The 24744-nt window shown below is 55.4% G+C and overlaps 1 protein-coding gene and 1 long non-coding RNA gene across 5 annotated transcripts in view; one reads left to right on the top strand and one right to left on the bottom strand.

Annotated features, from left to right (window-relative positions):
- Nucleotides 1–776: 776 nt before the first annotated feature.
- The window catches only part of CPT1A (carnitine palmitoyltransferase 1A), a 56475-nt gene continuing 32507 nt past the window's right edge, over nucleotides 777–24744 (bottom strand). For 2 of the 3 annotated variants that reach the window (XM_019415238.2, XM_019415239.2), the window contains exons 10-19: nucleotides 23146–23341; nucleotides 20903–21091; nucleotides 19882–19987; nucleotides 16828–16944; nucleotides 15216–15380; nucleotides 7555–7689; nucleotides 5379–5531; nucleotides 4379–4492; nucleotides 4048–4140; nucleotides 777–3097 (exon numbers count right to left, since the gene is read on the bottom strand). In XM_019415238.2, the coding sequence (XP_019270783.1) occupies nucleotides 3011–3097; nucleotides 4048–4140; nucleotides 4379–4492; nucleotides 5379–5531; nucleotides 7555–7689; nucleotides 15216–15380; nucleotides 16828–16944; nucleotides 19882–19987; nucleotides 20903–21091; nucleotides 23146–23341 (1355 nt within the window). In that variant the 3' untranslated portion in view covers nucleotides 777–3010. Of the gene's footprint in view, nucleotides 3098–4047; nucleotides 4141–4378; nucleotides 4493–5378; nucleotides 5532–6975; nucleotides 7368–7522; nucleotides 7690–15215; nucleotides 15381–16827; nucleotides 16945–19881; nucleotides 19988–20902; nucleotides 21092–23145; nucleotides 23342–24744 lie in introns of those variants that run through there. The other variant, XM_053899356.1, reaches the window with a different exon arrangement.
- LOC128776131 (uncharacterized) lies at nucleotides 6102–7074 on the top strand. 2 transcript variants are annotated; one of them, XR_008421074.1, is made up of 4 exons: nucleotides 6102–6195; nucleotides 6314–6408; nucleotides 6512–6565; nucleotides 6965–7074. It is a non-coding gene; the product is annotated as an uncharacterized LOC128776131 (long non-coding RNA). The 2 variants fall into 2 exon arrangements; XR_008421075.1 differs by lacking the exons at nucleotides 6314–6408; nucleotides 6965–7074 and adding an exon at nucleotides 6780–6819 and having other exon boundaries at nucleotides 6103–6195; nucleotides 6525–6666.

The following is a 24744-nucleotide window of genomic DNA, read 5'->3' as shown; positions in this document are numbered from 1 at the left end:
CTTCCCGAACTGTAGGGATCTGGAAGGCAGCCGATGCGAACAACAGCTGAGAGCTCGAAGAGCCTGTGACCAAGCACATCAGCCCGTGAGGCCCTGCCCTCCACTCTCTCGTGACAGACATTCGCATCGAGCCGCTCTGAACACCAGGCGTACGCAGCCACCTGTGTGAGTCACCAGCCAGCCAGACTCAAAGACCCAGAGGCTCTGGAACACTCCTAGATGTAATGCCGGCCCGGCTGGGTCAGCCAAAGCCAGAGCCATCTTGTTCCTCAGGCCTGGGCCCAACTCCACCTCCTGTTTGAGCCAGCTACGTCCCCCTACTCATGACCCTCTCGTCTGCCTTGGGACACCAAGGGTCCTTTGAACGGCTGTCTTGGTTCTCTCCTCCCCCCACTGGATCCGATCTCCACCACCGCCAGAACCTGGTGGGGCCCCCGCTCTACCGAGCAGAGCTTTGCACGCAATAGGCACTCAAAGACTACTGAGAAAACGAATTCGTGCATTCACCGAACAGATATTTGTTGAGCACCTACTATACGAAGGACACTTCCAGGCGTGGGGGCGGGAAGGGAACGCATAAAGGGATGAAGAATAGAAACCCACGGCCCACAGCAGCTTCCTTTCTCAGCGAGGCCCGTGCATCTTGTGATGTGCACTCTGCCCAAGCCAGGCCATCGGCACAAACCCCTCACCTCTGTCTCCAGGGCCTGACTTCTTCCTTCGTCCCTGACTCATAGCCTCCTTATCAACATAAGGGAAGAGCCAGGAGCAAACACTGGGATTAATGTTTTATTAATGATAACATTCATCCTGCATTTCTAAGATTTACATCCAAAAGAGCATATTGTATTTACATGCAACGGACAGCCCAAGGTAACAAATTCAAACCACAGCTCCTTTAAGAAAAGACTATGGCTTATTCCACGTTAAATTAAATACGTAATACTCTTCCCTCCTCCTTGCAACATGTACAATAAAAACCCACTCTCCTTTCTTCCAGGAAATATAAAATTGCATTGATAACTGCACTGGTTAACGACAGGTAATTACACTGGAAATATTTAAACCTGAGAGACAAGCCCAAATAGGTATTAAGTGCTACGGGTCAACATTCAAATTCACATGCGAACGCGAAGGGAATGCAGACTTGTCCGGTCAATAGTGCAGGATTTAGGTGGCTCTGACAGTCGCCGATGCCCCCGTGATTGGAAGCCGTGCCCACCCGGGGCACGCTATTCCCCACCCCCCACCTCCTTGACTGTGAACCAGATGAACACGAGGGTTTGTTACCATAGTTGTTGGTTTTCATCTTAGTTTTGTTTTTGTTTTGTGTGGTTTTTTGGCCTGTTTTCATTTCTTCTTGCTTTTAAGAGCAAAAAAAAAAAAAAAAAAAAACAAAAAACTCTTTGGCCCACGTAGGTGGGAATTTTGCATGAAAACACATACATAAATACATGTGCTCTACAAGCAAGCGCCCTGTCTCCTCCAACAGTTCAGCCTGGCCATTGTATCACTGGAGTGCACGACTCTTTACAGAAGCAAGCCCGACCGGAGCAAAGTGGTCAGAAAAATAAATACACAGTTTTAAAAACGGGACAGCTGAGCCTGTCACTACCGCCCAGAGGCAGTGGGTCATTTCATTCCATGATCCTTAAGGGTTACATTAGATACGGAAGACGATTCAGTGCATAATCGCTTTGTGGTCAATCAGACTCTCTCCATAAAGGCACTCCCACCCGAAGGATAGGCTACGTTAAACTTAGCACCTGTCACCGGTGACGCGTGGCGGGTCACCGAGATGGCGTGGCCTCCTGTTCCCGTCTCCCCGCATCTCGGCTGGAGAGGAGAGGGGTCCTCCCTCCCCAGGTGGGGTTAGAAAGCCCGCCCGGGGCCTCCAGGTGCTGCACTGTCCTGACCCTTCTGAGGTCACTCTTCCCGTTTCTTGAGCTTTTGTTTTCCTTCGTCAGTGGTCAACGTCACGCCCTCCTTGCCGTCAGCCCGGGGAAGCAGTAATCCCGAGGCACGTCTTGTACCTTTTTATTCTTCAGTGACTACGGCAGACGCGTCACACCTGGTCACGATCTCCCTCGCCCCCCGTTTCTGACACACGCACACTCTTTCTTTTGTCGCTTAATGATGCAAGGAAGGCGGGCCGAAGAGAGGGCTCTAGGCCAGCTGCCCTCCCAAGGAAACTGGTCTTTCTAGGGGTAGGGAAGCCACAGGAAGCGCTTATTTACAGGGTTATCCGCTCCGTAAACGAGAAAGGAGTAAGACGCTCACCATTCCACCTGAAGGGCTGCAGAGCACGTCTTTCCTACGGTCTCCCTTTCGTTAGGGCCTCGCGTTTTTAAGGCACTGGGTTTGAAGACTTGCAGGGTCAGTAAAAACTACAGAATACGGGATGCTAACTCGCTTCAGACACGGAGAGGCACACACAGACTACCAAGCCAGACGGGGACAGAGTTACTACCCACAGGGACACAAAACTGGTTCCCAAAGCACAAGGCTTCCATTAGTGCATTATACATGCGTCGACTACGAACAGTCTAACATCTCTGCCTGGAACGCTTCTCTCTCTGCACAAAAAAAAAGCTCCGATAAAAAAGTAAATGCCCGTTAAGGACCAGGTATTCGGTCCCCACCGAGGAAACGTGCCACTGTCATTTCCCACGGGTGAAGTCACAACCCCACTAGTCCCTTAACTAGCTCAACCAGATTTTTATCCTGTATATAAACGCAGTGTGGCTGCATAAACTTTCGGGGGGGGGGGGGGGGGGCACCTTATCAAACATTCCCAAAGTCAGGACCTGCCAGGAAGTAGTGGGATTATACTTCACAGGGTGAAGACGGCTGTTCTAGGAAACACCACCACCAAACCCCGGGCGGGAAGGAAAACTTCTGGGTTTCTTGAGCGATTTTTCACCCCGAACTATAATCAGGAGCAACAGCTACTTTTCATTTGGTTTTTTATCAGCAGAGCTCGTTTTCCTTCACGGTGGCTCTCGTGGGATTACTTTCTGGAGTTGCAGCTGAACCCAAACAAACCGATGATGTCAGTCATGGCCTGTTTCAGGTGCTTCCCAAAGCGATGCGAGTCCTGGCGTTCAAAAACAAAAACCGGAAAAACACACGTTACGACGCGGAAATCCCACACCACGAGCCACTTACAAACGGCCCCTTCCTTGCAAACATTCCTCTTTGCCAGTTCTCGAAGCTCTGACTTTATGGCTTCATCACTACGTCACGCGTCCTGGAGACAGGCTGAGGGTTCGCGCAGATAACCGGCCGTGTGCGTGTGTGGGTGTGCTTTTGCTGGAAGGCCTCCCCTCATGGCAACACGTTACATAAAACATGATAAGTAAATGAATTCCAGTCCTCTCTGCTAACAGGGCACTTGGCATTGCTTTCAGGCGTTGCTTTCCCCGTGGAAAGGAAGCATAGAGACAAGGATAGGGGGCTCCAGCGTGGCTCAGTCGGTTAAGCGTCCAACTTCGGCTCAGGTCGTGACCTCACAGTTTGTGAGTTCAAGCCCCACGTCTGGCTCTGTGCTGACGGCTCGGAGCCCGGAGCCTGCTGCGGATTCTGTGTCTCCCTCGCTCTCTGCCCCTCCCCCGCTCACACTCTGTCTCTCTCAAAAATAAACATTAAAAAAATTTTTTTTTAATTTTTTAAGTTAATTAGGTTGAGAGAGGAGTGCCTGGGTGGCTCAGCTCGTTATGCATCCCACTCTTGTTTTGGCTCAGGTTGTGATCTCATGGTTCGTGGGTTCAAGCTCCGCATCGGGCTCCACACTATTAGCACAGAGGCTGCTTGGGATTCTCTCTCTCTCTCTCTCTCTCTCTCTCTCTCTCTCTCTCAAATAAACTGAAAAACTTGGGTTAAGAGAATTTTTAAATTCATTTATTTGAAACAAAGTCCAAGGCAAGTAAAAGTATACGGGTGAACTGGTCTTTTCCATCAAAGTGAGGAAAAACACTTCCGTCAAATTAGAAAGAAGGCCGTAAAAATACCCCATCTTTAGAAAAGGGGGCCCTGTTTCGTACTTACGGTCTCAGGGCAGGAGAATTTGGAAGATACGTGGAAGTTGATGAGGTTCTCGCCCACGAGGATGTAGGACACCCCATACCCATCGTCCGCAACCTACAGAGCAAGGCAAGTTTCAGCTGAACCTCGGGAAAGGAGATGATGTGAAAACGGGACTAACATTTTTCCATACAAGACTGGCATTAACACCTGCATTAACACCCTGCAGAATTCCTCTACAGCGGTGCCCGACAAGGTAAGGAGGGGCGTGTGGAAGACCTGAAGCAGAGGCGGACGGGAGGGCGCGTCCTGTCCCCGACCTGCAGCTCTGTGTACATCACGCTCAGTCACTTACCGGCCCAAAGCCCCCTCCGCTGCACACGTACTCTGGATTCTTCTCCAAATCGAACAGCTCTACCTGCTGCTGAGGGGTCTGGCTGGTTGATAATCTCCAAGGCTCCGATAAGACCTGTTGAAGACCACAAGGAGATTCTCTCATGGCGCATTTTTAAGAAATGTTTTTAATGTTTGTTTATTTTTGAGAGAAAGAGAGAGACAGAGCACAAGTGGGGGAGGGGCAGAGAAAGGGGGAGGCACAGAATCTGAAGGAGGCCCCAGGCTCCGCGCTGTCAGCACAGAGCCCGGTGCAGGGCTCGAACCCATGAACCGTGAGATCATGACCTGAGCCAAAGTCAGATGCTTAACACCCAGGCGTCTCTCCCGTGACACTTCTCCCTGTACCGTCCTCTTCTGTCCCTGAGACAGGAAGCCCCACTGGAAAAGGAAAAGCCTTGCTCGGTGTCTGGGTGGTCACGGACGCCACAGGTCTGCGGCCCTGAAGGCCCGGTTGTCTGGGGGCAGTATGTGCGCAGAGAAGGCCTGGGGCAGATGAGGGCACCCGGATGGTTGGGGGATGGGCAGCACCAGCAGAAAAGGGGGCGGATACATTAACTAAGATTCGGAAAGGGGGCTGTGCTGCCCGGAAGCAAATTCGCAGGAAGTCTTCGAGTTGCCTGTTAAACATGGCATTGTTAACAATTAAATTTTATAACTCAAAATTACACTCCATTACAAACGAAGGTGATACATACAAGAGCTCATCACTCCATGCTCCGTGCTCGAGGTCACTGGCGTCGGGGGGGGGGGGGGGGGGTCAGGAGGGTTAAATGTGACACCAAGTATTCCCGGGGACTGAAGGGACACGGCACTGAAAGCACAGCTCGGATCTGACACTGTGATGACCGTTCAGCTTGAGCGCCCGTTTGTGAGGCCCCGTCCCACTTGCAAGGCTGCACCGACTTAGTCTGGGGGTAGCCAGCGTGCCTGGCCGAGCGGCCGCTGGCAGCCACACTCACCTCCTTCAGGAAGGGGGAATCCACGGCCAGGTACTTGGACACCACGTAGAGACAGAAGAGGTGACGGTCGATCCCGGAGCCAGTCATTGCCAGGCGGTACAGGTGCTGGTGCTTCTCGGAGGCGACCTTGAACAACTTGAGCCTCTGCTCAACCTAAGCGAGGAGGGGTGAGGAGATGCGAGTTGTGCGGGGGGCGGGGCCTAAGTCGGCTCTGGGACGCAAGCAACGGCCCTTCCCTCCAAGGGTCCGATGGCCCGAGAAACGGGGGTCTCGGGAGGGGCGTGCCGGGGCAGAAGCCCCACCTTGTGCCACCGAAAGGGCGGCTCAGAAACCGCAGGGGGCGCACGACAGGAGAGGCATCGTGGTCCTGTGTGCAGCCAGCCCGGCGTCACCTTGCTCATGCCTACTGATGTCCTTCCAAAGAATCAGAAGCCTTTGTTCTTGGGAACAGTTTCACCAGAGCAGAGCGGGGCGGGGCAGGGCCGTGTAGGGCAGAACAGGGCAAGCAGGTCAGAGCAGGACAGAGCAGAGTAGGGTAGAGCAGAGCAGAGTAGAGTAGGACAGGGCAGGCAGGGCAGAGTAGGGCAGAGCAGACAGGGCAGGGCAGAGTAGGGCAGAGCAGAGTAGGACAGGGCAGGCAGGGCAGAGTAGGGCAGAGCAGAACCGAGTACAGTAGGACAGGGCAGGCAGGGCAGAGCAGACAGGGTAGGGTAGGGCAGGGCAGAGCAGGGCAGGGCAGAGTAGGGCAGAGCGGAGCAGAGTAGAGTAGGACAGGGCAGGCAGGGCAGAGTAGGGCAGAGCAGACAGGGTAGGGCAGGTCAGAGCAGGACAGAGCAGAGTAGGGCAGAGCAGAACCGAGTACAGTAGGACAGGGCAGGCAGGGCAGAGCAGACAGGGTAGGGTAGGGCAGGGCAGAGCAGGGCAGGGCAGAGTAGGGCAGGGCAGAGCGGAGCAGAGTAGAGTAGGACAGGGCAGAGCAGGGCAGAGTAGGGCGGAGCGGAGTGGGCAGGGCAGAGTAGGGCAGAGCAGAGTAGGACAGGGCAGGCAGGGCAGAGTAGGGCAGAGCAGAACCGAGTACAGTAGGACAGGGCAGGCAGGGCAGAGCAGACAGGGTAGGGTAGGGCAGGGCAGAGCAGGGCAGGGCAGAGTAGGGCAGAGCGGAGCAGAGTAGAGTAGGACAGGGCAGAGTAGGGCAGAGCAGACAGGGCAGGGCAGAGTAGGGCAGAGCGGAGCAGAGTAGGACAGGGCAGGCAGGGCAGAGTAGGGCAGAGCAGACAGGGTAGGGCAGGTCAGAGCAGGACAGAGCAGAGTAGGGCAGAGCAGAACCGAGTACAGTAGGACAGGGCAGGCAGGGCAGAGCAGACAGAGTAGGGTAGGGCAGGGCAGAGCAGGGCAGGGCAGAGTAGGGCAGAGCAGAGCAGAGTAGAGTAGGACAGGGCAGAGCAGGGCAGAGTAGGGCAGAGCAGAACTGAGTAGAGTAGGACAGGGCGGGCAGGGCAGAGCAGACAGGGTAGGGCAGGGCAGAGCAGGGCAGGGCAGAGTAGGGCAGGGCAGAGCGGAGCAGAGTAGACTAGGACAGGGCAGAGCAGGGCAGAGTAGGGCGGAGCGGAGTGGGCAGGGCAAGGGCGGAGCAAGGGCCCCGGCCAATGTCTCCCGGGCCACCAGCAGTGCACGCCTGCGCTCTGGGCACAGATCTGGCCTCGGCCACGTCCCGGTTGTATGGCCCAGCAGCCTATGGAATTCACCGGAGTCTCCGATCCTCGGCTGCGAAAACGAACTGCCCTAACAGTTCCCAGGCCACTGCCAGATTCTCAAAGGCAGCGTACGGACAACCGGAGCCCCGGGCCCGGGCGGGGGGCTTCGGCGTGGGCAGCGGGCTCCCGTAACCCCGAGCGGAAGGCTCCCGTGGCCCGGTCCCCGCGTCCGCACCCAGCCCCTTGTTCTGTCCTGCCGCACCCACTCCCAGGCCTGCCCGTGCCGGGTGCGAGCCTAACTTAGACTCAGGGAGTCCAAGCTGTAGGACGTTACGGAAGGGACACAAACGTTAACCTCTCCGTGCGCGTCCCGACCACGCCCGGTTCCCCTGAAAGGAGGGCAGGGGAGAAGCTGAACACGGCTCCCCCTGCAGAGGCTCGCGGGTCAACCCCAAAGCGTCCCCAGCCCGGCGCCACGTTACCGTCTGGGTGGGGTCCACCATGGCGAGCACAAAGTTGCACGACTCCGTGGTGCAGGAACGCACGGTCTCCGTCCTCCCCTCTCGGAAGAGCCGGGTCATGGAGGCCTCGTACGTGAGGCAGAACTTGCCCATGTCCTGGGAAAGGAAGAGAACTTTCATACGAGGCAGGGCAGGCGGACGGACTCTGATGCACAAGAAGGGACAGGTCGGCTTTAGCTTTTAGTCAACGTCAGTCTTCATTCACACGGGGCTGTGCAGCAGGCAGACGGAGACGTCGTTAGCTTTGCAAAGGGCTGGGGGCGGGGGAGGTCAGGTTCTGGGTAGCCCAGGTTCCGTTTCCGGGTGCAACCGATGCCATGACGCGATTTCCTGAGCTTCACACACCCCCCCCCGCCGCCGCCGCCCCAAGTGCAGACACATTTATGGGAGGAACACGGGGCAAGGAGACGTTCGGGCAAATTATTAAAAGACACAAGGTGTTGGCAGGGAACATTCCACCATGTCTGCATGACGGTGACGATGACCCAGTTGAGAAGGGACAGGTGAGGAGTGATGTCCCCCACAAGGAGGGCAGGTGGCCGGGGCGGGAGGGGAGACGAAGCAGAGGGGGGCAGCCGTGGTCTTGAGGTCTCATTGGGATGCTCTCATTTTTCCAGTGAACCACGAAGAAGGCTGGCCTGCCGACGGGGGAGGGAGGCGCTGAGAGCCAGAGAGAGGGGGCGCGGAACAGAGAGTGGCTGCCCGGGGGTCTGCCAGAGTCAGCCACTCAGCGCTGTGAAGGGGAGCGGCCAGCACTCTGGGGTTCATCTCCGGCCACACCAGCCTCTTGGGTGCGGGGCCCAGCGGGCGGAGAGCCGGCCGGAGCCGGGGGTGGTTCTGCTGTGCCTGGGGCCACGGGACGAGATCGGGGAGGACGGCAACAGGCCGGGGAGACCAAGCCCAGGGGAGGGGACGGGGAGGGCAGGACGGGCAGAGGCCCCGTGGGGTCCAGGAACGCTGTCGTCAGGGACCGCAAGGGGGCTGGGGTGACAGAGGCGGAGACCCTGGAAGGGACAGATGATGGCACGGCAGGGGCTCCAGGTGGAAGCGGCAGGTGGTGCACAAGGACGGGGTCCAAGGAGAGCATGCGCCGCGGGAGGAAATCGCTTGCAAAGTGCCCGTGGCCGCCAGGCCAGCTCGAGGACGTGCCGATTCCCAATATGGACGGGAAAGCGGCCAACGGCACTTTGTGGACCCAAATAATTCCTGAGCGGACAACAGCGCCGGGCGCTCGGGCCCGGGCGACCCCAACGTGACGGAGGGGGCCCTGCGACCAGCTGACAATGTCACACAAACCCAGAGCCAGAGTCCAGGCTGAGCCTCCGGGAGCACGGGCCGTGCCTGTGAGCGGCCTTCGGGGCTCTGTCGCTCCCCCAGTCCTGCCTGCGAAGAGACGAGGCGAGCAGGCCACGGGGTGGGGAACACAGGCCAGGAGGCCTGTGATGATCCACCTTCGGTGGCTGGCACTTGCCCACACGGAAGGCTTCCACGCTGCCCCCCCATGCCGGTGTATGTGGGGTACAGAGAAGAGTAACAAGCAAACGGGGTCCGGGCGATCTTAGCAAACACGCCTTTCAGCGAACTCGCTGCCAGCTGCGGGTTCCAAGGGGCGCCAAGGGGCACGTGATCCAGCCGCGGGCAGGGAGGAGGGAAGGAAGAGAAGGAGATCCGGGCAAAGAGGGTAAATGTGGCATTTTAGTCATTTAACACAAGTTAGCTTGGGCTCCACGAGGCAACGACTTCTGTGAGGCCCACTTTCCAACATCAAACCTCAATCGTGAGTGGTCAGCACGGCCATGCAAGGTACCCACAGTTTTTTCACCGACCCCCTAAACGTCTCGGCAAACGCATCGAGCATTACTGCGCTCGGGGTCACCAGCCGGGTTACGCCGGGAGCCCCGCTCAACCTGCCACCCCCGGGACAGCGGCCGCTCGCCCCCCGCGGACGCCTCCAGTTTCTAACGAGCAGGACCAGAAGTCTGTGAAGACACTAACATGCACGGGGCAAGAACACAAACCTGTCACACCCTGGGACGGCTGCCCCGGGCTCAGTGTTCAGGCTGGTGGTGGCACTCGGGGGGATTTTCACCTCTAGCGTCTAAATGAAAAATAAACATGACCCCAAAGCAGGAGGCAAACAGCCACAGACTAAACACAGGACTGCTGCCCTGTGTGTTCATTCAATCAGTCATGACTCGTTTGCGGATGCTTCTTCCTTGCGGCTGCCGCGTTCCTGGCACGAGACGGGTTGTGTCCCTGCCCTCAAGGGGCAAGCGTTCTAGCGGGAGAAACGGGTGATATACATAATGTAACACGGTGACAGGCGCACCGAACAGAAATAACGCAGGGTGACGGAAGGGCCACGGGGTGGCGGCTGTTTTAAATAGGAGATGGGGGCACTTGGGCAGAGACCGAACCAACCACAGCTCTGTCTCCGAAACAGCAATTACCAGCGGAGAGCAAGTGCAAAGGCCCTGAGGTAGGGACGAGCTTGACATACTCCCAGGCAGCAAAAAGACCAGCGTGGCAAAAGCTGAGTGAATGAAGCTGAATGAGTCAATAGAGAAGGTCGGAAGGGCAGACGGGGACCAGACCAATGGTTACTAACCTTGGGAACGTGGTCACTCGGAAGGGAAAAATAGATACATTTTAGTTTCTGCCAACCTCAAACTGAAATACGGCATTTAGAAGCACAGCCAACAAACCACACTCATTATGAACGGCCCCCGTGACTTGGAAGAGAAAATCATAGCTGTTTGCGCAACAAATTATGGTTGCTACAGATATGCCAAAATATCATCTATGCTTATCACTGCTTCAAAACTACACTAGGGGGCGCCTGGGTGGCTCAGTCGGTTGAGCGACCGACTTCGGCTCAGGTCACGATCTCGCGGTCCGTGAGTTCGAGCCCCGCGTCGGGCTCTGTGCTGACAGCTCAAAGCCCGGAGCCTGTTTCAGATTCTGTGTCTCCCTCTCTCTGACCCTCCCCCGTTCATGCTCTGTCTCTCTCGGTCTCAAAAATAAATAAACGTTAAAAAAAAAAAAAAAAATTCAAAACTACACTAGCTTTGGACCTGCTGCTCAAAATTGAGTGCTCCATTATATTTACTGCACCGCAAGTTTACGTTTAATATTGACGTGCGTTTTAATTAACAGATTACCTTCGTAACCCTGAGTATTGCCTTTTTTTAAAAAAATTTTTTTTTTAATGTTTATTTATTTTTGAGAGAGAGAGAGACAGAGAGCTAGCGGGGGAGACACAGAGAGAGGGAGACAGAATCCAAAGCAGGCTCCAGACTCCGAGCTGTCAGCACAGAGCCCGACGCAGGGCTCGAACTCCCGAACCGCGAGATCGTGACCTGAGCCGAAGTCGGACGCTTAACCGACTGAGCCCCCCAGGCGCCCCCTGAGTATTTCTTATAACGCTTTATAGAAGTTATTCTGAGAGGGGATTCCCCCAGGCTTTCCTGAACTGCCGACGGGGTCCAGGGCGCAGAGAAGGTTCAGAGCCTGCAGCAGAACCCCAGGACCCGCGGGACATCTGGAGTCACACGCGGCCACGGCGAGGTCTGCGGCTCAGAGCTGAGCAGAGGAGGGTCTCTAGGAAGAGGCTCGTCCCTAACACAGCAACCGCTTCATGAGCGAGCTCGCACGTGCGAACTTCTGAAAGGAAAGAGCTGCCTGGCATTTTTCATAGGTCATCTTAGTACGCGGACCGTTCTTAATAGGCTGAGTGCGGTGTGAAAAACAGACATGGGTGGGAGGGTGGAGAGTGAAGTCCTGGTAACCTCCAGCCGGAGGGCAAAGAACAGACATAAGGACGAAAACAGGTCATCTTTCGCTTTGAAAAAGTAACTTTACACGCCCAGAAAACGCGAACACGGCACGATAGAAGAAAATAGAGACCAACCTTCCCGGCACCGCCTGCCAATGTCTTCCATCCATCCATCCCTCCTAGGTTCTGCATACAATAAGGCCAGAGCCGGGAAACGTTTTCCGTGCCGCGCAGGGAGCAAACATCACGTGTTTGTGGGCCACGTGGCCCGGCCGTCCCTCTACCGCTCAAAACCCCCGCGGACAGCACCTCCAGATTAGGTGTGACAGTGCTAACCACATGCTCCCTGTGAACCCCGAAATGCCGATTGATATTTACATGTCACGTTATCCTTCTGTTTTGTTTTCTTTTTTCAATTATTAAAAATCAATACCATTCTCAGCCCAAGGACCGAGCAAAAACAAGTCACGGACTGGATGCGGCCTGTGGGCCAAAGTCTGAAGATCACCGTAATAAATTATCAGCCTTCAAACTTTCACATGGTGTTTTACAACCACATATTTGTTCTTTTCCCTTTCTTTTTTTTCTTTTTCTTTCTTTTTCTTTTCTTTCTTCCTTTCCTTCTTTCCTTCCTTCCTTCCTTCTTTCCTCCTCTCCTTCCTTCCTTCCCTCCCTCCCTCCCTCCTTCCTTCCTTCCTTCCTGAAAGAGAGACAGCAGGAGAGGAACCAAGAGAGAGGGAGGGAGACAGAAAGAATCCCAAATAGGTTCCGAGCTATCAGCGCAGAGCCCAATGCGGGGCTCGATCTCACGAACCGTGAGCTCATGACCTGAGCTGAAGTCAGGAGTCGGACACTTAACCAACTGAGCCACCCAGGTGCCCCACAGCCGTGCATTTTCACAGAATACGCTAGACATCACTCGACAGTCACGTGACAGTCCGTGGTACGAGAATACCGTAATCTAACAGGTTTCACACTGATAAGCTTTCAGATTGATTCCAATTTTTACCGAGGGGTGTGCTTAAGCTGACCTTTGTGAGCCTGTCCTTGAAGGATACAATTCGCAAGGCACAATTTGCCAGGGAAATGGTTACACGTTCACGACACGTGTTTCCAGCTTTATGAGCCCAACTGCTGTGCACGGACGTCCCTTTCTAAATTGCCCTGCACAAACACAGAACTCAAGGAAGACCTTGGCAAGTGGCACAAAGATTCAGTCTCCCTTACGCTGCACTTTCTGGATTCCCGGCAAGATTAGACTGCCCACGTACATCCACTGACCGTCTGTAGCTTTCTGTTCTCGTCAACCACCCGCTTCTGCTCTGACTCTGTTTTCCTACCGGGCTCTGTCTTTTCTTCCCAAATGGAACCCTCCAGCCAATTTCCCCAACTCCATTCGCTAATTAAATTCATCCCCGCCCACCGATGTTAAATCCCACCTTTGCCATAGAGAACTGCGTGGCACTATCCGGAAGCAGCCTGGCACCGTGATAATGACCATGCTCTTCCAACTTCCACATCGCAGACTTCAAAAGAACAAGCGTCCGCCTCACTACGTGTACCCTTTTCGGATCGTCCCTGGGGATTCTCAAACGTCAGCTCTTCTAGACGAACTTGAAGCTTCCCCAAATCATCTTCAGACCTCAGACTGGGTTCACATAGGAGTGTGAACCGGGACCATTCGCCTCTATGAGGTCAAGCTTCTCTATCCCAAACCACAGCCTTGTCTCCCTTTCGGAGACCGTCTCTATCTTCTCCGTGGCTCTGGGCCCTTCCTCCCCGCAAAGTCCCACCTGCTTTACGAACACACGTCCGGATCCCAGACTCTCGTCTCTGCTCCCGTTCTGTCCCCTGCTCTATTTTCTGCTTGGCCATCACGGCTCGACAAGGAAGATACTGGGCTTTGTAGACTCTGCAGCAGGCTCCGCTCTGAGCGTTCGTCTTAATCATAAAAGCTTTTCTGCTGGCTCTTCCCGAGAGGATGTTGTGACGGTCCCCCTGCCCAAGTATCCCGTCAGCTGCACGGACTGCACTCACGGAAAGGAGTTCGAGGACAGCGAAGCTGCCGGCTGCAGCTCACCCTTATTTTAATGGGGTGACTCACTCACCTCTTCACCTTTAAAGCCATATGCTGGCTACTGATACGTGACAGCATTGATCACGTTAAGGAAACAGTCCCCGTCATTTAGAGCTGTCGTCAGGAATGGACACCGAGTGTTTGATGTCTTTTTAGTATCTGTCGAGGGGACTGTCTGGTTCCTCCCCTGATCTAATAATGCGATTTAATCTATTACCGGATTTGCTAAGACCGATCCGTCCCCTCGTTGCTGGGACCATAAGCTGCTGCTGGTGACTGTACTTTTCCTATGCTGGTAGATTCTATTTGCTACTATTTTATTTAGGATTTTTTTTTTCTTTGCATTTGTATTCACGAGCGACGTTGGTCTTTTTTGCATCCATCCCGTTCAGGCATGGGTTTCAGAACCAGCCTGCCTGGGTCCACGTTCAGCCACGCCACCGTGAGCCGCGATGTCAGGCAAGCCAGCTCACCGGCTCATGTGTGACGCGCTGATGAAAAGGGTCCTGCCCAGGAACCAACCAGGCAGCTCCTCCCTTTCCGAAGCCCCTCGAACTTATGCTTGTCATGGCCCCGCAGCTGCTTCTAAGCACAGTCGCGTTTCAGGCAGCTCTCCAACTTCTGACTTTCTTAGATGTTGGTTTACTTTTGAGAGAGTGAGCGAGCACAGGGGAGGGGCAGAGAGAGGAGGGGGCAGGGGATCCGAAGAGGGCTCTGTGCTGACAGCAGACAGCCGGAGGCAGGGCTCGAACTCACAAGCCGTGAGATCATGACCTGAGCCAAAGTTGGACACTTAACCGACTGAGCCACCCAGGCATGCCACCCACCTCTGACTTTCCTTGGGTACTGACCTCCTTCCAGCTTCTTGCCTTATCTTGGGTCAGCTTTACTAATTTCTGTTGCTGCCGAAAACATTTCATCCAGTTGTTTTCAAATGGGTTACTGTGGAACAGAGTGTTCCCTTTGGAAAACCTCTGTATTGGAACCGTCATCAGCTTTTAAAGCCCTGACACTTCATATTTATGGACAATGTGTGTTCATTAATTTAAAAAAAAATCAAGCTTATTAATCTTAAGATTCAGTTATTATATCTTTCAGTCACTTACTCCATCAGACAGAGAGCTCAGCTCCCCTATGACTGTGCTTCTGTCCCACTGCTTTGGGTGAGTACATTATTTGGGAAAAGAAAGCCTCAAGATGGGACCATCTCTGTGAAGGACTACGGTAGAGTCGGGGCACCTGGGTGGCTCAGTCGGTTAAGCGTCCGACTTCGGTTCAGGTCATGATCTCGCGGTTCGTGGGTTCGAGCCCCGCGTCGGGCTCTGGGCTGACGGCTCAGGGCCCGCAGCCTGCTTCGGATTCTGTGCCTCCCTCTCTCTCTGTCCCTGCCCCACTCACACTCTGTCTCTGTCTCTCAAAAATAAATCAACGTTAGAAGAACTACAGGAAAGTCGATTTTAAGTACAGTTTTGGCCTGTGTGTTCTAGTTTATCCGCAGTCAACATTACCCCTCGCTGTCCCGCATCTGTTTCTCTTCCTGAGTTTGCCACCCGAGAGGGGGCTCCGCTCCCCAGGCGTCCCATCCCGTCGGTGGCAGAGACCCTGGACTAGGACGCGCGGGCAAGACCCGGCAGGCTGTGTTCCGCGCCAGCGGCTGCCCCCCCCCCCCCGGGACAGGTGTCTGGCCTTCCCCACCCACGGGGCAGACGGCCCCGGGCACGTATGCGTCCAGGACCCCCCAGGGCTCGCGACAAAACCCCAGGCTCGTACCTTGTAATGCGCCAGCTGGAGCGCGAGCTGCACAAAGGCGTCCGGGCTCGTCCGGCACTTTTTGATGAGTCCTTTGCCGAAGGGGTGGAACGGGAAAGAATGGAAATCCACGTCGTTGGCCAGAAGGCTCGCGCAGCCCAGGGAAGTCTCGATCACCTCCTGACACTTGAGGGAAAGGAGACGGAGGCTTTAGTTAACGGGGGAGGGCGGAGGGGTTACCGACGTACCCCGAAGCCACAGGGTTGGGGCCCCAAAACACACCCCGTTTTCCTCTCGGCTCTTTCCAAAGTGTTACCCGGCAGCTGTGCTTCGTTAGCAACACGGCACCCCGCTCGCCGACCAGTGGCGGGGTGGCCCCGGCAGGAGGGACGCCGGTAGGAGACGGGGGCTTCCCGGTCTGAGCGGGACCCCAAAGGCCATCTGGAACAGCCCGAGTTTTGTTTTGTGAAGCCCATCGCGGCGACCGAGGAACCAGTTTAAAGCAAGAAATGGACTGTGGTACAACCACACGATACAGACGAGCGACCGGGCCACGGAATCACACAGGAGAACCGTAAATGCGTGTTACCGAGTGAAAGAAGCCAGCCTGAAAAGGCCACATACGACAGGATTCCACAAATAGGACATCGTGGACAAGGCAAGATGTGGAGACCGGGCCAAGATCACCGGTCGCCGGGGGCTGGAGGGGGGGGCAGGGAGGGATGAACAGGCAGAGCACAGGTTTCTGGGCAGCGACACGACTCTTGGGATGCCGTGCTGGTGGACACAGGTCACCACGCACCCGGCTCATCAGGGATGCGTTCACCACGGAGAGTCAACCCCCACGGCGACGCTGGGCTCCGGGTGACGGGGACACGTGGGTGCAGGTTCACGGGCTGTGCCGGACGCACGGCCCTGGCGGGGACGTGGGTAGTGAGGGAGGCTGCGTGCGTGTGGGGTCGGGGAAGGGGGACAGGAGGGATCTCAACGGACTTTCCGCTCACGTCTGCTGTGAAACTAAAAAGGCTCTAAAAGTGAAATCTACAGACACGTTTTAAATAAATGCCGACCGACTTGGTCAGCTGACACGTTTCGGCAAAGGCTACCTTTCTCTGGGGAGCACACCCCAGCCCCGGGGACACAAATGCTTGGGGTACAGCACCACATGTGACGTTTTCTACTTCGACAGTTATTTGTTGAGGCCCGGGAACTCCTGCCTGGATTACAGGAACTGGAATGTGCTATTTCCACCCCCAAAATCCCTTCCCCCCAAACGCTTCCTTCCAGCGAGTGGACTGCACCTGAGAATCTTGAAGAGACAAAAATTATAAGGGAGTGATCTGGAGTAGTTCAACCCTGGAGGAAGGGACGCAGTTTCCCACTTTCTCACTGCGACGTCTAGCTGGGTCCGAGCCGGAAACGTCGCCGACCATCTCCGCCGAAACCTCAAGCGGAGAACTACCTAGCGGGGCTGGGGCAGCCCCACGGCCCCCCCGAGACGCCCGCACGGACAAGGTTCAGTGTCCGTGGTCTCCAGCTGGGCTGGCGCACACCCACCAAGTACGCGTGGACAGTGCGGCTGTGAGAGCTGAAGCTCGTCCCCCACCCCGGGCGACGGATCATTCGGACTCACTTCCTCCGGGATGTCCCACTGCAGCCGGGTGGGGTACGGAATGTTCGGGTTGGGGTCGCCCTTGCAGTGCCCGTCCTCGGCATAACCCAGCTGAAAGGAGTCAGTGGCCAGGACGTACTGTCGCAAACGAAAAGATACACATGTCAAGTGAGAGAGATATCGTGGCCGATGGTGTTACGTAAGACGTATTTGAAATGACATCCGACGGAGACGGATCCTTGTTGTCTACAGAGATACGACTGACACGTTAACAAGAGCCACTCCTGGGGTGTGCGGACTTCACACCCTCGGCACAGCCACCTAACGTGACCGTTCCTATCTCCACTCCAGGAGCGGGGAGAAAAACGGACCCTGTGGGCTGCTCAGGAACACAGTCAGGAGTTCAAGCCCCAGGTTGGGTGTAGAGATTACCTAAAAATAAAATCTTTATGGGGCACCGGGGTGGCTCAGCTGGGTGAGCGTCCGACTCTCGATCTCAGCTCAGGTCTCGATCTCAGGGTCATGAGTTCAAGCCCTACGTTGGAGCCTACTTAAAAAAATAATAATCATAAGCCACTCTGGAAAACGGTATGGAGGTTCCTCAAAAAACTAAAAACAGAACTACCCTACGACCCAGCAATCGCATTACTAGGCATTTATCCACAGGATACAGGTGGGCTGTTTCGAAGGGACACTTGCACCCCAATGTTTACAGCAGCACTATCGACAACAGCCAAAGGATGGAAAGAGCCCGAACGTCCATCGATGGATGAATGGGTAAAGAAGATGTGGGATACACACACACACACACACACACACACACACACACACACACACACACAATGGAATATTACTCAGCATCAAACAGAATGAAGTCTTGCCATTTGCAACTACGTGGATGGAACTGGAGGGTATTATGCTAAGTGAAATTAGTCAAAGACAAATATCATATGACTTCGCTCATATGAGGACTTTAAGAGACAAAACAGATGAACATCAGGGAAGGGAAACAAAAATAATATAAAAACAGGGAGGGGCACAAAACATCAGAGACTCTTAAACACAGAGAACAAACGGAGGGTTGCTCGAGGGATATTGGGTGGGGGGTGGGCTAAATGGGGAAGGGTCGGTAAGGAGGACACTTGTTGGGATGAGCACTGGGTGTCACACGTAGGGGATGAATCACTGGGCTCTACTCCTGAAATCATTATTGCAGCAGATGCTAACTAACTTGGTTGTAATGTAAAAAAACGTAAAAAAAAAAAAATGTAAAAAAAAAAAAAAATTTTTAAAAAATAATCATAAAATAAAACCTTAACAACAACAACAACAAAAAAGACCACATGTTGTAGGAGTCCGTTTCTATGAAATGCCCAGAACAGGCAAAGTGACAGAGACAGAAAGTAGATTTGTGGTTGCCAGGGATGGGGCCGGGGGGGGATGAAAATATGCTAAAATTAGGTAATGGGGATGGCCGGACAACTACTTTGTAAAACACAAAACCCAGGGAGTTGTGTACCTTAAGGAGGTAAATTTTATAGGACGCGAACTATATCTCCATCAACAATAACAAAAACATTTCTTTAAAGAGGAATCCCAGCACCCAGTGAGCTCCCCAGCGGGGGAGGCAAAACACAAAGAAACAGACAAAAAACACCCGCCGAGTGTCTGAGCCGCTCTGCCTCGGAGCCCCCAGAGTGTCCAACACGCTGAAATTTCAGAAATACAACGGACAGCAAAATGGATTCAACTCTGACCTGATTTTTTCTTAACTGGCTTGGCACAGTGAGGCTAGCTCTCGTTCTCACGTGGCCTGGGCCTCCGAGACAAGAGAGTAGGTCAGATCCCGTCCATGCGGGGAGCCCCTGAGGTCCCCATCCAGTCCCTGGACCCAGAGGCCATTCTGTCAGCTGACGGTAACAGTTAAACGCCAGCACTTCCATCGGGGCGCCTGGGAGGCTCAGTCGGTGAAGCGTCCGACTTTGGCTCAGGTCGCGATCTCACAGTTTGTGAGTTCGAGCCCCGCGTCGGGCTCTGTGCTGACAGCTCAGTGCCTGGAGGCTGCTCCGGATTCTGTCTCCCTTTCTCTCTGCCCCTCCCCTGCTCACGCGGTCTCTGTCTCTCTCAAAAATAAACATTAAAAAAAAGAAAATTAAAAAAAAAAAAGTTACCTTGAGCGTCATGAGACCAAAGTAATACAGAATTTCTGAATCAAGGCCACTGTTGACAACCCTGGAATTTAGCAATTTCTTTAAACAAGAACTGTGACGGATGAGTTAAGTAAGCAAAACCTTCCTTGGGGGCACCGGGAGGCGCTCAGGCGGCTAAGCGACGGACTCTTGATCTCGGCTCAGGTCACGATCTCACGGTTCATGGGTTCGAGCCCCACACTGGGCTCTGTGCTAATGGCACAGAGCTTGGTTGGCATTCTGTCTCTCCTTCTCTCTCTCTCTCTCTCTCTGCCCCTCCCCTGCTTGTGCTCTCTCTCTCAAAATAAATAAATAAACTTAAAAAAAAAAAAAGTCATTAAAAAAAAAAAAAAAGAAAGCAAAACCTCCCTTCGGTGATTCACGCCAACAGTGAAAACAGTTTAAACGGTTCAGGGAGAAATGAATTTTTAAAAATTAAAAAAACTGGCAGGGCCAACCCAACCCCACATTTTATTTATTATTTTTTTTCTAATGTTTTCTTTATTTTTGAGAGAGAGAGAGTGTGAGCAGGGGAGAGGCAGAGAGAGAGAGAGGGAGACACAGAGTCTGAAGGAGGCTCCAGGCTCTGAGCTGTCAGTGCAGAGCCCGACACGGGGCTCGAACCCACGAACCGCGAGATCGTGGCCTGAGCCGAAACCAAGGCTGAGCCACCCAGGTGCCCCATTAAATGTGTTTCTACCTAAGGAACGTGAGTTGTAGGAGGCGAAGACACGAAGGGCTTTTGTTGGGCTACTACTGGTGACTTCCAGTGCCCACACGTGTTACGAAGCATCGTATCATCAGACGAAAACCACACGATAGAACGCAGTCTGGGGTCTGGATCTGCAACAACTCCCACATCCCAGCCGGAGCTGCAAAGGCTCACCTCCCACAGGTGCCCGATGATGGGCGCGTCGGCCCAGGAATGTTCCGCGTTCATGCCCACCTTCCCGTTTTTGAAGACGATGAACGTGAAAGACTTATCGAACCACCTGCGGGAAACAAAAATTACATGTTTTATTCTGGGTGGGCTCCTGGGCCCCCGCCCCTCGACAAGCTGGTCCTGAACCTCTGTGGACTGACGATCAGAGCGCACGTTGCACTCTGAGGCCAGTCACTTCTCTGTGTCAGACGCAGACGTAACCATTTGCGCGCTGGAGACCGGCAGAATAGAACGTGTTATTCTAACGTGAACCAGCCCACAAGGCAATTGCCAAAGAGACAGGAGGCCACGTGCCCACACACCCCCGCCCTGGGCCAAACCTCGTCCCCGGGGCAGGGCAGGCAGGACCTTGCTTCACAGACAAGGGACAGGAGGCTCCGGGACGGTCACGATCAGTGAGCAACAGGTCAGCCCCGTCCACCTCCTTCCCCTGCCTGGTCCCAGACACCAGGAGCCACGCCTGTCACCACTACCATGACAGGTGGTCATGCACAGAAGGGGTTAGGATCTCAAGTCTGCCGCTTAAGCTGTGTGTGTGTGTGTGTGTGTGTGTGTGTGTCTGTGTGTGTGTGCGTGTGTGTGTGTATGGAAAGAAGAAAGTCAAGAGTTGTGCTTTAAGTTTATTTCTTTATTTTTGGGGGTGGGGGGAGAGAATGAGAGGGGGAGGGGCAGAGAGAGAGGGAGAGACAGAATCCCAAGCAGGCTCCACGCCATCAGCGAAGAGCCTGACGTGGGGCTTGAACTCTCGAACCGCGAGATCCTGACCTGAGCCGAAACCAAATGTCGGATGCTTAACGACTGAGCCCCCCGCCCCGACCCCCGGGCGCCCCTTAAGAGTTGTGTTTTACGTGAGCTCTTATTCCTCAAGAGCGGAGATACCGGAGGCAGGTGCGGTGACATGTGACGTCCCTTCCAAACTCGCAGGTGAGCTACGGTCCCTCAGGAGGGAGGGGAGGTGCAGTACCTGTCATAACACCTGCCGTGGAGGAGGGACTTGGCATAGGAGTCCATCGACGCATCCGGGTCTTGCTGCCTGTACCCCTGCTCGGTTTCATCCAGCGTCACGAAGAACGCGGCCTTTTCCACGGCGTCGAGGGACTGCTTATTTTTCCCGCGGCCAAAATAGGCCTGGCGACACTTGGCCCAGGGGACTCTGAAATCAGAGTTCAACGGAGGTAAGCCCGCGGCGATGCGGGGACCTCTCCTTACCCGTGACGTTCAAAATGACAGCGTTTTTCCCAGTTTGCTAGGAATCGGAGGGGACTCGCACACTTAGGATTTTGCGGGTACGACTGCCCGTGGGTGGCCGTGCCGTTTGCGGGCAGGAGTTCGACACGCACCTCCGTTCGCAAACTGCCGCACGCACGACAAGAACACAGGCTGGCCCGTGAGCTCAGCCACCACGGGGCAGTGACCCCCGAGAAAGCGCCCCTCACGCCCGCACCAGGGTCCCCATCCTGGAGCAGTTCTGGCAAGGAAGTCACCGCAAGTGTGTGACCACCACCTTGTCCCTGTCCTAGCTCCCTGGTCAACACGACTGTCCCCATTTTTTCAGAGGGGGAAACTGAGGCACAGAGACGTGGTCACAGCTACTTTGTGGCGGGGAGAGCTTCAAACCCAAGTCCCGCCCAAGTCCGTGCTGCGAACGACCCCGGGACACCCCCGGGACAAGAGGCGCCCCCGGGAGTGCAAGTGAAGGGACTCTTCTTCTCCACCCGCCTCACGGGAGCTACAAGCAGCCGATGTGACACCCACCTCCTGAGAGGCGCCCCAGTCGTGGCTGCTTGGACTGCTCCTGGCCCCCTCACTCAGCGCCCCCTGAGGTCTGCCGCCCCACCCACCCTTCCAGGTCAGGGTCACCTGGTCTGTCACCCGCCCTCTTCTCTCCCCGGCCCAGACGGCTCTCGTCAGTGTCTGCCAGGGGACAATGGTGACAAGGGCATGTACTCTGCACCTGGTGCGGTGCGAGGGGGCAGGAAGGTGACAGGCCGGCAGATACGCTCGGCGTCTACACCGAGGGCTCCGGAAGGTGAGATGGGGGGGCTCGGGGCCGGCTGCCCGCTGAGCCCCGCGGGGAGTGGGGGACCCCAGGAAGGCCCTCTCCGTGGCTGCACCACGCCCGCCCGCCATCCCGCGCACTGACGCTCACGGGCACGTGGGACGGGAGCTCGTTCCCCAGGACGGACCGTCCACCGCCGTTCCTCACAGCCCCGTCGAAGCCCAGCGATGACCCAACACTCCCGGGGCTTCTGGGACCGAGCCTCCCCTGCTGCTCAGGCTGCCGTTCCGGCCCTCCCTGCCGGAGGACCCCCTTGCCTGCAGGAGCCCCCGGGCCAGAAGAATCTCGCAAACGTGCTCGGGGTGCCTGGTGGCCCCTTCAACAGCAGAATCAAGCCCAAACGTAGTCGGGCACACAGAACCCTCTCCGCCTTGTGTTCCGGCGTCCCCAACCCCCTCTGCAGCTCCCTGCACGGATTGTGCAGTGCGCTCCCTGGACGCCCCTGCCACTTGTCGGGCCCGCTGCCACCCTCCGCGTGCTCGTGCCCGGGCATCTTCCTCTTCTCTGAGAAGGGTCACTCACCACCTTGCTGCCCTCGCAGCTGCCACATCGCTGGAAGCCGGTGCTGGCTAACCGGGGACAATACTGCCCCCTGGTGGACAATACTGCCCCCTGGTGACAGCGAGCAAAGTCTGGGCAGTTGTCACTAAGTGGTGGCTGCTGGTGTCGGGGGAGGGGGGGGTAGCGGGGGGGGCAGGATGCTGCTTAACATCCCCACCAGGACACAGATTTCTCCAGCCCAATGTGCACACAGCCGAGGCTGAGAGACACTCAGCTCTGTTTCCGAGCTAATTCCTTAAGTAAACAGAAGCCTCTGAACGATCTTTAGACGTGGCAGGAAATCTATCCCTGACGCGGAGGCCTTGGTTTAAACTTGTTCCGTGTCCTAAATTAAATACGCCCGCGGCCGCACAAAACAGGCTGACTCCTCTCCGTCGGGGGCCCCCGTCCCCGTGCGGACGCAGGCCCACCCCCGCGCACACGCGGCCTCGGTGACCCACCAGCGGGGACGGGGACGCCAGGCTCTGGCCCCGCCCCCACCGCCAGCCGCAGGCACCTGTCCTCCGGCTGAGCCCCCGGGGAAGGGCGAGAACCACGAGGGGTCCCCGCAGCCCCCAGGCACCACCGGGGTCACAGACACCGCGCACCTTTCTCCCGCGGTGAGGGCCGCCAGCTTGGCCTCCCCGGGCTGGGGCTCCGAGGGGTCGTCCAAAATCCTCTGCATCTGCTGCTCGATTTCCCGGGGCTTCAGCAGCCGGCCGTCGTGATAGAGCCAGACCTTGAAGTAACGGCCTTTGTGGAACACGACGATGTGCTTGCTGTCCCTTATGTGCTGGATGGTGTCTGCGGCGGGACGCGGGGCGAGACACAAAATCCAGAGGCGTGAGGTTACGGGAGAGGAGAGAGGCACCCCCCGCTTTCCCGCGGCACCAACCCCTCGTCCCGCGTCCCCCCAGCTCGGCCCGTCCGTCCAGTTCTCAAGAGTCTCGAGAGTCCGTGTGGCATCAGACTGGAGAGCTCTGGGATCACACGGGTTTCGCTCTGGCTCAGCCCTGCTCAGTCACTCGAGGGACGTACCATCCTGGGCCAACGACTTAAGACTGCTGAAGGGTTTCTACCAGAAAACTGCAGCAAACGTGCAGCCTTTACTTCAAAGTCAGAAATAAGAAGGGGCGGCCGGGTGGGGCGCCTGGGTGGCTCAGTCGGTTGAGCGCAGACTTCGGCTCAGGTCACAATCTCGCGGTCCGTGAGTTCGAGCCCCGCGTCGGGCCCCTGTGCTGACAGCTCGGAGCCTGTTTCGGATTCTGTGTCTCCCTCTCTCTGACCCTCCCCCGTTCATGCTCTGTCTCTCTCTGTCTCAAAAATAAATAAACATTTAAAAAAAAAAAAAAAAAAAAAAAAAAAGAAGGGGCGGCCGGGTGGCTCAGTCGGTTGAGCGTCCGACTTCGGCTCAGGTCATGATCTCACGGTTCGTGGGTTCGAGCCCCGTGTCGGGCTCTGGGCTGACAGCTCGGAGCCCGGAGTCTGCTTCACATTCTGCGTCTCCCTCTCTCTCTGCCTTTCCCCCACTTGTGCTCTCTCTCTCTCAAAACTAGACAGACATTAAAGAGGTAATTATGTTAAAACATGGTGAGTAAGGTGAACCTTAACCCCGTATGACTAGGATACTTATAGGAAAAGATCAGGACACAGACACGCACAGAGGGACCACACACAAGGAGAGAGGACTCGGGAGGACCGGGCCCTGCCCGTGTCTGCACCTCCAGCTCCCGGCCTCCCGGACCAGGAGGCAGTGAATGTGTCTTTAAGCCACGCTGTCTGGGGTGTTTTGTGACCACGGCTCTAGAAACTGATACACTCCGTAACCAACAGCCCAAAATATACACTTAAAACAACAAAAACAATAAAGACTTAGGAATAACTCTGTCAGATGAGGCCCAAAACCCTGGCAGAGAAAAGTACAGCAGCCCCCCACCCCTGACCCAAGAGGGGTATGTTCCAAGACCACCCCCCCTGCCGAGTGGGTGCCCGAAGCCAGAGTGCACTGAATTCTAAACACATTACTGGCTTTTCTGTTTTACATACCTACGATCCTACGATAAAGTCTGATTTATCAACTAGACGCAGGAGGTTAACAATAATTAATAATAAAACGGGACAAATGTAGCACATGCCATGTGAACGTCGTTTCTCTCTCTCAAAATACCCTGTCCTCACCCTTCTTCATGTGATATGGTAAAACGCCC

The sequence above is a fragment of the Panthera pardus genome, unplaced genomic scaffold (assembly GCF_024362965.1).
Source record: "Panthera pardus isolate Hobbes unplaced genomic scaffold, ASM2436296v1 HiC_scaffold_12, whole genome shotgun sequence".
Classification (NCBI taxonomy): Eukaryota; Metazoa; Chordata; class Mammalia; order Carnivora; family Felidae; genus Panthera; species Panthera pardus.
This window is presented reverse-complemented; position numbering and strand designations above follow the sequence as displayed.